The following is a 13196-nucleotide window of genomic DNA, read 5'->3' on the forward strand; positions in this document are numbered from 1 at the left end:
ACATGGGCTCTAGAAGCCCTGAAGACATCCTATGAATGTACAATTTTGGCTAATGGTGCAGTAACTTTAAATTTTAGGTGATGTTCTCTTGAAAAAAAAATTTTTAAATGATTGGGAGACTTCCAGTCCCAGACTTCTGCTTGATGGTGCACTGTACCTGTTACCAGCTCGGAGGTCTTCCTTCTGTGGAGCCTTTCTGCAGAGTCTCTTGCTTACTCCTCCCTGCAGCTGCTGGGAAGTTTACTCCAGCATCCCTGAGCTATTAATTAATGTCTGGATTATACTGTGTTAGCTGCTCTAAAAGCTTGTGGTGATGTGTGAGGACAGGGGGTGGGGAGGTGGCAAGTGAATACAGATGAGTTGAAGTGAGAATAGTTCTGTGTGGTGGTTATGACTAAGCACTCTGTTAAGAGAGCAGTCATTGCTGATTGCCAGAGGGACGGCTTTAGGAAGGTGGTGGAATTTGAGCTGCCACTCAGAGGCAGCAAAGTCTATTACTTAGCAACAGATTAGAAGTTGCAGAGGAAAGCTGTGTTTGCAGATTAGTGTCATAAAAATAATTTCAGGATAGAATTGAAGATTCTTGGATGAAAGATTCTCCAGATGGTCACCGTAAAGAATTTCAATTTTAAGATAGTGTTTCTCTTGAACCTTATTTAAGAGCTGTTTCCTGAGTGCTGATATCGCGTACCTCACCAGAACGTGAAGGCTCCTAACTCTGCCTTTCTGAAAAATTCTAGTTTGTTTACTTTAAATTTCAGGATAAAAATACATGTGTAATGTTAAATAAAAGGTTATAGAAACAGTTTTCTTTAATGCTAAGTACTGGTGTATACTCCTTGATTTTTCTATAAATTATTTTAACAGAATAATGAAAACTAGGATTACATTCATGTTAACCAAGCAACTTACACCTTTTTTTTTCTCTCTCTCTCTCTCTAGAGCTGTAGGTAAAACTTGCCTGCTGATCAGTTATACTACCAATGCCTTTCCCGGAGAATATATCCCCACTGTGTAAGTATTTAAGTTAAACTGGGCATTAACTCATCTGTGATGTTTTCAGACACCTTTGACCTTTGTTTTGCTATTTACATGAACAGATATGATTGCTTTTCCTTTCAAACATTCACCAAAGTCTAGGTAAAAAAAATACTTAATAAAATGTAAAGTTTCAACACAGTGATGAAACACACAGCTTTCCTAATTGATTTTTAGACATTTAGGAAATACAAGAAATTTAAACTAACTGAAGTATGGAGGCTGGGTAATGTACGTTTCAGATAAATTTGGCTCTCTGGGCTCTGTGTGCAGGCTCAGGGAATTGGAACGTGACACTCTTTAAGCTGTAGGTAAAACTTGCCTGCTGATCAGTTATACTACCAATGCCTTTCCCGGAGAATATATCCCCACTGTGTAAGTATTTAAGTTAAACTGGGCATTAACTCATCTGTGATGTTTTCAGACACCTTTGACCTTTGTTTTGCTATTTACATGAACAGATATGATTGCTTTTCCTTTCAAACATTCACCAAAGTCTAGGTAAAAAAAATACTTAATAAAATGTAAAGTTTCAACACAGTGATGAAACACACAGCTTTCCTAATTGATTTTTAGACATTTAGGAAATACAAGAAATTTAAACTAACTGAAGTATGGAGGCTGGGTAATGTACGTTTCAGATAAATTTGGCTCTCTGGGCTCTGTGTGCAGGCTCAGGGAATTGGAACGTGACATACTCCGTTATGTTGTAATTGGCCTTTTCTGGCAAGTTCTCCGCTGGTTACATGTCACTGTTGAGTTAAGGGGCTTTGGAATTTAAACCAGGGTGTGTTTGGGGGTGAGCGTACAGGAGGGTGGAATTGGCTACTGAGCTGCTCATTCCCTGCTGGCAGCAGAATTGGGTGGAGATGGCAAAGTGCTCTCTGCTGATGGGGTTACTAGGGAGCCCACGTAGCCTGCCTGGCCTCGCAGCACCACCCTGTGGTCACGCGGAGCTCTGTTTTCCCGGCTTCCCTCCTGGGGGAGAGGAAACACCTCAAGTGCCATCTCCTCGAGCACAACACTCACACTTAGGTGCTCCCTGACGTGTTTTGTTGCATATTTTAATGTCAGTGGAATCACACTGTCCAGAACTTATGGTAGGGACTGTCCTTATCCACAAATGTAGATAGAGCTGAGTCGCTAACAGCTGGTAGGACTTGGAACTGCTATAGCTGATGAACCCTGGTCAGTTTTTTGGCATCACACACAGTGCTGTGTTAAACATCATGCCTGTGTGTTTGTGCACATGTGGAATTGTACCAAATTTTAAATTTTCATAGGTACTACCCATTTGCCGTCTCAAAGGCTATCACTTTGACCAGCTGTGATGGAAAACAGTCCCTTAGTACATGTTGTGGTCCTCATGAATTGAAAAAGTTACCTCACCATTTGCATTTCTGATCATCAATGAGGTTAAAATCTTTTGAATGTTTACTGTCCATAGTCTTCTGTGAATTGCCTGTTGAAATTTTTGCTTATTTTTCTACTGAAATTTTTTCTTACTGGTGGAACTTCTGCATATAAGAAATATTAATCCCTGTCTCTTCATTTGTCTTTTAACTTTGTTACGGTGTCTCCTATGAGTGATGCAAAAATATTCTCTAGTAAATTTTCTAGGATTTTTGTGGTTAAAGTTCTTATCTTTAATTTATTTAGGGTGTATTTTTAATGTTTATTTATTGATTGATTTTTAGAGGAAGCAACACACACACACACACACACACACACACACACACACACCCCGATTTGTTGTTCCACTTACTGATTCATTCATTTATTGCTTCTCTTATGTGACCTGACCAGAGATTGAACAAGCAACCTTGGCATATTGGGATGACACCCTAACTAACTGAGCTACCCAGCTAGGGCCTAGAATGTATTTTTTATTTTAGTATGAGACAGGAACCTGATTCTTTCCCAAATTGGAAGTGAGGGGGGCTGGCGGGGTGGGGAGTCACCATTCAGTGAATAATCTATCCTTTTCTCATGAGGCAGAATTAGTACACATCAGACCTTCTATGAAAACTAGTTTGGTCACTAAATTTTTTAGACCACATTAGCACTTTAGACCTTGACTTTGCTGCCCCAGTGTAGTAAGACCTTAAGTTTTAGTCTTCAAAGTATGTAAAGATGAATTCTGAAGTTCTATTGTTTCTATTTGGTACCTGCCCTGGTTTGAATTTCAATGTCAGGTTTTTATTTAATGAACTACTTACTCTATGATACTCGTAATTGTCGACCTTATTTTCCCCTGTTAGCCTGTAGGCTTTTTGGTCTTCCTTCTATAGTTAACCAGTTTTTGTGTAGCAACTTCAAAGTAATTTAAACATATGTGTAGTCCAGTACATTTACTTTGAAAACGTTATTCGATGGCTTCTCAGAACCCCTCTGCACGCTGGTTGCGGGCATGGATGATCAAGACTTGACTCAGCCCCAGCCTGCACGGCGGGTCTGTGGAGGCACAGCCCCAGCCCCAGCCCCGCCGTGTGCCGTCTTGTCAAGAGTGAGTCAGATGTCTGTGAAAAACTCAGCAGCGGGATTTGAAAGAGGGACCAGGTTCACACTCTATTTCTTCCCGGAGAGGAAGCGTTCTCTTTAGTAAAGGCAAAGCTTTTTTATTGCTGACGGTAACTTCTTTCAGTTAAATTCGTAGCGTTCCTTTGTTTCCCAGGCGTTTTCCCAAGCTGTGCGTTATTTCCCTCACACTCCACCCTGTGTTCCCTCCACTCCTTAGCTCACAGGTGTCTCCTTGTGCCTGCAGGAGGGCATCCGCTGGCCTGGCGGCCTCCAGGCCCCCTCCTGGCCTTCTCAGCACCACTTCCTCTGGGGCCCCAGCTGGGACAGCGACTCGGGTCCTGGACCTGGGCCTTATGCTCCAAGACTAGAGACTAACAATTTTTTCTCCATATTTTACAGCTTTGACAACTATTCTGCCAATGTTATGGTAGATGGAAAACCGGTGAATCTGGGCTTATGGGATACTGCTGGACAAGAAGATTATGACAGATTGCGTCCCCTCTCCTATCCGCAGACAGTAAGGACCACAAGTGATTTTTTCTTTTTTAAGATTTTTATTTGATTTTTAGAGAGAGAGGAAGGAAGAGGGAGGGAGAGAGCCACTTGTCTTTAAATACGCAAGTATCTTACTTGCATCATTTGCTTATCTTCTTACATTTTGTTCTTCCTTTTACAAGTGCATTTTAAAACAATCTTGGAAGCTTAGTGACTAACTGACAAACATGGTATAGAGGCAGTTGAACAGATTCCTTGGGTTCAAACCCTGCTCTCCCTCTTGCTGTGTAACGGGGGCAGTGTTCTTCATCTCTGGTCTTTACTACTTTCCTCATAGGATTAGAGGAGTCAATAGCGTAAAGCATATGGAACAGTCCCAGGCACATCACAGCCGCTCCAGTGAGGCTGCTATTGGGCATCCCCTCGTTCTCATGCAGGTCTGGAGACCTCAGTTCAAGTCATCCATTCTCCTAGCAAGCCAGATGGTCAGAGGGGTCAAGGGTCAGGGTCAGGGAGCCATCTGGAGAAGGAGGCTTTGATCTTTTGATTAGTTTATCCTTTGCTTGGTTTAATCATCACTTTTCCTTGGTGGTTAGTGTGGGTAAAAAGAACTAATTAGCTCCAGTCTACTCACATCTTGCTTTTTGTTTTTAAATGAACTTCCTATTTAGTAATGATAGTTTTAAACTTCTGAATACTGCTTTTTCCATGCAACAGTTATTGTCTCTTTTGTTTCCCGCTGGAGAAATTGCCAAATACTGTTTCTTTGAGCTGTAGATTTTTGCTGATTGTTCTTGAGCTGGATTTTGGTAACAGACCAAAACTATAAAATGGGAAGTTTGAATTGCATGATGCATGATTTCTTAGTTATCTACAACTAAAAATTAAGAAAGTATTAAAAACCAGCCAAATCACCAAATGGTTTGGTTTCTTCAACATGTTTAGGAATCTATTCTATACCAGTGGGTGCTTAATAATTCTAGATTTTAAATGGGTTTGCAAACATATTGAGTTAGGAGTGTCCTGACCCACTGGATACATCTGGAAGGGTGGGTAGGGTGTCACTCTACCTCCTGTGACTCAGGGTAGGGTGTGGTCTTTTTCTCAGAGAGTCGCTCACGGTGTGTCAAAGGTGACTCGGCAAGATTTCCGCTTTGTGTGCTAAAGAACACATAGATAGCAACAGATGGAATCAGGCTGCAGTGAGTTGGCTGAAATCCGAGGGGGTGCTATCCTTCTGAGGGAGGGCTGGGACCTAAACCTTTTATGTCTCATTCCCTCTGAGGGGAAGAACTGTTTCCTATCAAATGCTTGAACAGCTGGAAGGAGTAGGATGTGACTCTTGCCCTCAAGTAGCTCACAAATACCGTGTAATGTCGTGCGCCACGTGTTACACGGAGCGGGTGAGGGCGGTACTTGGGAGCAGAGGGGAAGAGCACCCAGCCAGCAGGCAGACACGCCCGCCCGGACTCCTTGCAGATGAGGAAGGACGTCAGCCCTGGCGGCCGAGGGTGGGTCCGAGTGGAGGTACCACTGCCTGGACAGTCTCCTTCCTGTGAGCCGTGCTGCCCTGCCAGGAGGACCAGGCCTTGGACGGTCCAGGCTGGCACCTGGGTTCTTGTTGGTGCTAACGGAGCACAGTCTCCAGCTGTTGGCTCCTTGGCCTACAGGCCTATTCCTGTCGCTCATCCGTGCCCGTGCTCAGACCCACTTGGAAATGATGTTATCTGTGGCGTCCTAAAGAGACGTTCTCTTTCCTGAGATGCCGGCACCTTCTCTGTCGGTCGCTCTGTGTAGCCAAGTTCAGTCTGCCAGCCATTGGGTTCTACTTTGTTCTCCAAAAGATGGTGAGCAAGTAGTCATCGTTTTCAGTATAACTTGCCCTTCAAGTTTTTATTTTTTTCTAAACTAAGTAATCCTTAGGGCTTTTCTCCCCTTCAATAAATTATCTTTACATTCTCCTTAAAAGTATTTTGTAACTTCTGCATATTCCCCTCACCTGGTATGCTCAGAATAGAGGTGGGATCACATAGTACTCAAGCCCAGTGTCTCACCTTGTGTCCACGCACCTGCATTTGCCTACCTGCCTGTTGCAGTATTTAGTGGTGTGAGTGGGAATAGGTGTGACTTGTCAGAGTCACAGGGCCCAACCCCGTGTGGGTCACCCAGGTGTGTCATGGCAGTGTTTTGGTTTTCTGTATGTGCCCTGACTTGAAAAGGGTTTATAAGTCCTGGCTAGATTACTGCCACATGAAATACAAAGAAGAGCCATGGTGTGGAGCTGAGCTGTTGTGATTTTCAAACGGCTTCGAGCTTGGTTAGGTTGGCTGTTATGTCCTCCAGCCAGAGTCACTAGGCACAGCTGTGGGTGAACACAGTGAGGCGGTCACTCTGTCCTGAGGGACACGCACACCTCGGGGACTGGGATGAGAGTTGGGCAAGGGCTCAGGGAAGCGGGGTTTGCTCTGGCTTGGATGCTGGCAAGAAGCAGGGTAGTTTTGTTGGGCATTTATTAAATTCATTAGAAGGTGAGGATGAAGTCAGGCTAGAGCTGTGGGTTGGTAGTTCCTCTCCTCGGCTGGGAGAGGGGACGTTAGGGGCTTTGTGGTTTGCACAGTGACCTCCTGTGCTTGTGCTTAGACAACAATTGAGAAGTGAGTGACTTCCACTTACTTTGCGTTTGGCCTCCAGTTCAGCATGGCCGCACACTGACCGTGTCTGATGGCGGCGTTCTGGGAGATTGCTTTATGCCGCACAAACTTGCCGTGGCGGAGCCGTGGGCGCCAGGCCTGCTCTCAGGCGGGGCTCCTTTGCTCTGCGTGTGGATGTGCCCTGGTATTTTTCTGGTGCATAGAATGCCTATATTAAAAAAATACTCCAAGCTTGCAAGTAAAAACCAGGTGGAAAGCATTTGGAAGAGACTGAAGTGAAAGAAATAAATTATAGTGCTTTGGAGCAGTGAGAGTCAGCCATCAGAGGCCTGCCCACCTTGTTTTGTGGATTATACCACTGACCGGTGGGAGGCAACAGGAAAAACTGCTGTGATGCTGACCAGTGAGGACAGGGTTAGCAGCACAGGGGTAGTCAAGTCACCGAGCGCCTCTGGGCCCGGCCGTGTGGTCAGAAATGCCCTGTGATGTAAGGAAAGTAATGGTCAAGTCCAGAGGAAAGGTGGCCTGTGACCCAGGACAGCGCAGGTGGAATAAAGAGGCTGCAGGACACACAGGTGACCTGTGAGGAAGGGAGAGTGTCGTGTGGCCGCGCCACAGGTGGCTGTGCTGAGGAGCTACACGTCACAGGAACAGGCTTGTCACAGGGATGGGCCGTGAGAACATTGGGCATCAGGGTGGAGAGCAAAGGTCTGAACAGCCGGTGCCAGCACATGCGTCTCAGAAGCAGGAGGAAGGAGTCCGTGAAGCCAGTCAGGCTGGGGCGGAACAGGCAGATGGTGTGACGGGAACGTAGGTTGGAAAACATCTTTCTTCATCAAAAAAGATGTTCTTAAAAATGGAACAGGGTACGGTCGATGTGGGTGGAGGATATCTTGAAACTGCATTTTCGTGCCAGTCCCCAGGAGTCCCTGTGTCACAGTGAAGATCTGGCATCACGTCAAGTTCCTGGGAGGACAGATCTTCACAAATAGCCACAGATGAAAGCAGGGGCTGACGGAAACTTTAATGGTCTCTTCAAACTGGAAATGAGAGCTCGAATGAGATGGAAGGAAAATCATTCCCTCTCCGCCCGTCTGGAGAGTGCCAGGCTGTGTGTGGCTGGAAGAGCAAGTCCTCCCATTTGTGTTGGGACAAGGAGGGAATGGAAAGCATTGTAATAAACACCCGAATGCTGTCACCCCGTCCGGATCCGCGGGGGCCGGGGATTGAAGGTCTCTGTGCAGCAAGCTGTTCCCAGAGTTCGGCCCCAGCCCCATTCCCGGAAAGCCTTTCCCCCAGAGGCCTGTCCACAGACGGGGCTGCCCGAGTGCTGCGGCCTCAGCCGGCCGTCTCACGACTGGGACGGAGCCCTTTGAAAGGTGTGCCTGTCGCTGATGGCTGCCAGCGGCAGGAAGGACACATTTAACACTTCCCTGCGGAGCACGGGCTTCCTGGCACGCTGTCCATGTGCTGCCGTGGGGAGAAGGAGCGCCGTCTCCTCCCCGTGTGTGCCTGCCCTCTGGCTTCACCAGCCCCTCCCCCAGGTTGGTCAGCTGTGGCTCTGGCATCAGACCTGTTAGACCAGCAGTCGCCAACCGGTGGTCCATGAGGTTCGTCAGATTGGCGACCGTTGTGTTAGACCATCGGCTGCTGTTAGATCAAAACCTTGGGAGGGTGGAGACAGTTCTGATGAGGTATAAATAGCAGGCTGTGTTGATTTTATTTTCCTCCATTTTTACTAAACTCAAACAAAGTTCTCATGCATTACTAGGTTGGAGAAACGTACGGTAAGGATATAACCTCCAGGGGCAAAGACAAGCCGATTGCCGTATGTAAAACTTTCAGTCGACTTCAGTTTCAGCTCTCTCTCTCCTCTCCTTTCTTAGTTTTCCTAGGATTTCCTCTTCAGCCTCACGTTTCTGGGGTCTGCTTGAATCGGGCTTCGCATAGGGTGTGACCCTTTGCCCCTAGCTTGAATGGAAGCAGTCCTCCCGAGTGGAAGGGGAGGCTCTCCCCAGGCTGGTGGAGATGGAGACGGGGCTCCGCCAGGAACCCCACTGCGGGCCCAGAGCTCAGCCGGGTGAGACTAACCAGGGCTGCCAGGGCCTTCCGCTGGTGTCCTGGTGCGTGGCCTGCCGGGGTGCGGCTGTGCGGGTGGTGAGCTAACCCACTCTGCTTTGTCGTGTCATCAGCTGCGGTGATTCTTGGACAAGCTTGTGCATGTGCTGGCATAAAAATGTTGTTCATAAAAAGCTGTTTGTGGGGTGTTTCTTTCCCTTTCAGGTACAAGATAGCGGCTGGATGATTGAAAGTGTTAGCTTGGGACTTGGGCATTTCACCAAGAAACAGAATTGCCTCTTTCCAGGAAAATGTTTTATAAATTAGCATTTTAGAAACTCGGTATTTTTTAATTCGAGTAAGTATTTAGACTTTTTACACAATGCAGAATGGGAGGAAAGCCCGCATGCTTCACTTGTAGCCCCACGTTTTTCAGGCATTTCTTCTGCACCTACCCCGCCCGGGCGCAAGCTTTCTGGAGGCCACGTTCAGGCGTGGGGAGCTCCGACGCTCTTACACGCTCGGCCCACCTCCCTCGTGGGAATGTGCTCAGTTAGCAGGGGCTGGAGCCCAGCGACCATCTGAGGGTGTTTATGCTTAACACGCAGCGCGGAGCTTCCTGAGAAGCATGCGCTTGTAGGTAGTGCTTTGAGAAACTGGCCAGGTTTTACGGAATATTCTAGTGGTGTCCCCGTTAGGCTCCCAGTGGGAGTTGGGAGTGATGGAAAGAGGCCTCCCAGGGCTCTGACTTGATGCCTCCACAGCCGTAATAACTGGTAGCATATTTCGCCTCCGCTCCCCTTCTCACCGTGACTGGTGCTTCAGCGGGGCCTTGTTTGGGAGCCGTCTGCCAGAAGCCAAGGTGTATCCAGGGAGCTTGCTCTCGACCAGGCTGCGGGGGTACAGTACGTGCCCCTGGTCCAACGGCTCTTCCCCAGCAGCATTTAGAAAGCAGAGTGCGTTCGTCACTGCGAGACCATCTTCTAAACGCCACCTGTGTTTCTTTTTATAGGACGTCTTCTTAATTTGCTTCTCTCTTGTGAGTCCTGCGTCATTTGAGAATGTTCGTGCAAAGGTAAGTGGGGTTTTTTTTTAGAAAACCTATTTTGTTACATAATGTCACTCTCAGGAAGAAACTTTAAGACATAAAATAACCATTCACTGATTGACATTTTCAGTTACTTAAATTGGGTTTAGTAATTCTGTTAAAGCACACCAGCAGTGTTCTAAGTGTCTGACTGCAGTGCGTGGAGTTGTAGCTTCCGGCTGACTCAGAGTGCCGCCCCCACCCCTGCACCTCTCAGACCCGGCGAGAAGCACCCTTGCCGGGGCCCCTCAAGGCTCAGTGGGTGGTGGCAGCGGAGCCGAGACCTTGCTTCAGATCTCTATTCTCATCCCTGAGTATACAGGGCGGGCAAAGTAGGCTGACAGTTGTGAGTACACGAAATACTGTTCGTTATTATTACATTACTTATTTGTGTTACATCTGTCAACGTACTTTTACCCACCCCTGTATGGAGTATTTTCTGAGATGACCTAAGAACTTGACTCGTTTTACTAAAAACGAAGTGGGTTTAGGGGGAACCATCCCTGTCTCTTTCCCTCTCTCTTGCTGATGAGTAGTGCCTGCCCGGTAGGGCCGCGAGTTGACCATGCTTACTGTGGGTTTAATCTTGGAGTCCTGCTTGCTGTCAAATATCCAAGGCAGTCCCCTGGTCCAGGCCGCCCTGGTCCTCGAAGGAGTGAGTGGGATGTGAGCACGGCTGGGAGCAGGTGGCTTCTGCGTGAAGGCTGTCAGGACACAGTGACTCAAGGGCAGTTGGCATTTTGGCAACTGAGGATATGACTTAGGTGAAGGACGCTCAAAAAGGAGAGTCATAACTCTTTTCCTTTCTTCGCATCCAGTGGTACCCTGAAGTTCGACACCATTGTCCCAACACTCCCATCATCCTGGTGGGGACCAAGCTTGATCTTAGGGATGATAAAGACACGATTGAGAAACTGAAGGAGAAGAAGCTGACACCCATCACCTACCCGCAGGGTTTAGCCATGGCCAAGGAGATCGGTATGAGCGCCTGCGTTTCTCGTGTTTGCTTTGCACGTGCTTTCATTTTCCTGATGGAGACTGGAGTGCAGCCTGGGAAGTGGAGCGTGTGCTCCTCCAGCTCAGGGACTGGCTTACTGCTGGGGAACCAGTTAGGTGAGCCCCGCCCATAGTGTTCAGGAGAAGCAGTGGGGTTAGGGGTTGCTGTGCTGTGTCTTGGGGGGCGGCCTCCCCTTGTTCTGATCAGAGCCATGGCCGAGTGGCTGTAAGAGGCTGTGTTTCTCGGCAGGTGCTGTAAAATACCTGGAGTGCTCAGCTCTCACACAGCGAGGCCTCAAGACAGTGTTCGATGAAGCTATCCGAGCCGTTCTCTGCCCGCCGCCCGTCAAGAAGAGGAAGAGAAAATGCCTGCTGTTGTAAATGTCTGGGCCTCGCCCTGCGCCCTGGCCCTGCGAACCTTTGTATGCTTTGCTCAAAAAACGATGGAGCCTTCGCACTCAATGCCAAGTTTTTGTTACAAATTAGCTTTTCCATAAAACCATTTTGAACCAATCAGTAATTTTTAGGTTTTATTTAAACAAATAAGTGTAAGGATTCAAACTTTCACATTCTATTAAAATTTAGCCCTAAAATGACAAGCTTTCTTAAAGCCTTATTTTTCAAAAGCCCCTATTTTTGCTCAGATAAAGAGTTGCCAAAATTCCTTGTGAACTAAGTTGCATTGTTGTGCTAAGAACACTAAGCACTAAACTGTTCAAAGGCCTTTGTCTTGGAGAAGACTAGCTTCTGAAGTTAGGGAAGGCAGGCACTTGCTAATGAGTTTCACATGCAGCAGCCTCCTTTACGAAATGTTGCCATTCATAATTTATCAACCCACGTCCCTTACCTAACATTGTACTGTATATCAACTCTTCGGATTGATCTTTATTTCGTAGTGAGATTTTTAAAAATTAGTATATTAGCTTTTGCTGGATCGTGAACAGAACCCTTCCTCACGTGTTCCTCTGATGAAGTATTCTGCTCTCTCGGGCACACTGGGGTGGAGTGTAGGGAACACTTGATGTGATCAAAGGATGAAGACAGTATTTGACAAAATATGAAGTGGAGATTAACTTACACTACATTGTACACGTAACAAACTGAATAAGTGTCTCGGGTAAGATTTGAAAAAGGTTAGTTTCTGTCAAATGCAGTTGATGGTGAAAGTTGGTATTAATCAGTAAGTGTTTTCTTAAGATTTTACTTTTTCTTAAACCTGTAATCCCTCCCACAATTGGGCATTTAATTCATCTTGGAACTGGTCATTCCCATAGTTGCTAACTTAGTGCTTTTCTTATAGACCCCCTTCTCAATGAGCAATATGCCTCCTTGTATAAAATCTTTCTTGATAATGCATTAGTTTTTCTGTAGGTTAGTCAAAGTGCATTCCTGTTTTCACGTTCTTTTATCCAAAGCTAATAAGTGCTTTCCTTAGTTTTCTAGAAACTAGATGTAAAAATCACGTGTTGCATCTCTACAGTTTTTTAAGTATTTTAGATATTCTTAAACTACGAGCCTTCTTACCACCACTGTCTTGCCAGACCCCAGCACTGTACCTTGGCCGCGGCTGGCCCCTCCGCCTCCCTGTGTGGACACGCTTCCTGTTGCTCTAACCATGTTCCTTTGGGTGGGAGGTTGTGACCTTGTGCTTGTGCTAACGACGTTCTGTATAGCTTACCCACTGGCAAGAACACAAATTGGACCTTTCAACCACTAGAACAACATTTTTTAAATTGACATTTGCAGACTTGTGGAGTGTTTTTACATTGATCTTTGCTAATGCGGTTAGCAGTATGTTTGCATGTATGAATTAATAAATCCTTGAATCCTATGAGTGGTCATACTTGAGTTCTTGAGAGCTCGGGGAACAACCCCCTGGCGTGTCCGTTTTCACTTGCCTTTAAATTCCTAGGCTGTGGAAGACCTTCATTTTCAATCCCCTTTTCATGTGGGGACAGGGAGGGCCCCTCCAGCGGAGACGAGACATGGGTGAGTCAGCAGATGGGGGTGGTTGGTTTCGGACCTATTGATCGTTGGTGAGATACTCCCATGATGCCCACCTTGGGGCACGCGTGTGTGCATTGCATGTGCATCTCAGGCCAGGGCTCTGGGCTGAAACGAGATGCTGGGATCACAGTTGGCATGTTGGTGGGGCAGAAACACTGCCTTCAAGACCCTGTCTGGAGCCTGGGGTTGTGCTATCAGTAGTTAATGCTGGAATTCGGTTCCTGGATATTCTTTTTTATTGCTTTGGAAGACTTATTTTTGAGTTTCTTTTTAACCAAAGATAAATATGCTGTTTAAAGGGCAAATAGTTCTAGAAGCTTGCTACAGAAATAGCAATCTTCCCC

The 13196-nt window shown here is 46.6% G+C and overlaps 1 protein-coding gene across 4 annotated transcripts; it reads left to right on the top strand.

Moving 5' to 3' along the window:
* Positions 1 to 877: 877 nt before the first annotated feature.
* On the top strand, positions 878 to 12676 carry RAC1 (ras-related C3 botulinum toxin substrate 1 (rho family, small GTP binding protein Rac1)). 4 transcript variants are annotated; one of them, XM_014550335.1, is made up of 7 exons: positions 1329 to 1413; positions 3423 to 3544; positions 3958 to 4075; positions 8476 to 8532; positions 9775 to 9837; positions 10668 to 10827; positions 11096 to 12676. In XM_014550335.1, the coding sequence occupies exons 3-7, from the start codon at positions 3983 to 3985 to the stop codon at positions 11224 to 11226; spliced, it is 504 nt and encodes a 167-aa protein (XP_014405821.1). In that variant the 5' UTR covers positions 1329 to 1413; positions 3423 to 3544; positions 3958 to 3982; the 3' UTR covers positions 11227 to 12676. The 4 variants fall into 4 exon arrangements, with proteins under 4 accessions (XP_014405818.1, XP_014405819.1, XP_014405821.1 ...); XM_014550332.1 differs by lacking the exons at positions 1329 to 1413; positions 3423 to 3544 and adding an exon at positions 878 to 1014; XM_014550334.1 differs by lacking the exon at positions 3423 to 3544.
* The last annotated feature ends 520 nt before the right edge of the window (positions 12677 to 13196 follow it).

Source organism: Myotis brandtii, unplaced genomic scaffold (assembly GCF_000412655.1).
Source record: "Myotis brandtii unplaced genomic scaffold, ASM41265v1 scaffold6, whole genome shotgun sequence".
Taxonomy (NCBI): Eukaryota; Metazoa; Chordata; class Mammalia; order Chiroptera; family Vespertilionidae; genus Myotis; species Myotis brandtii.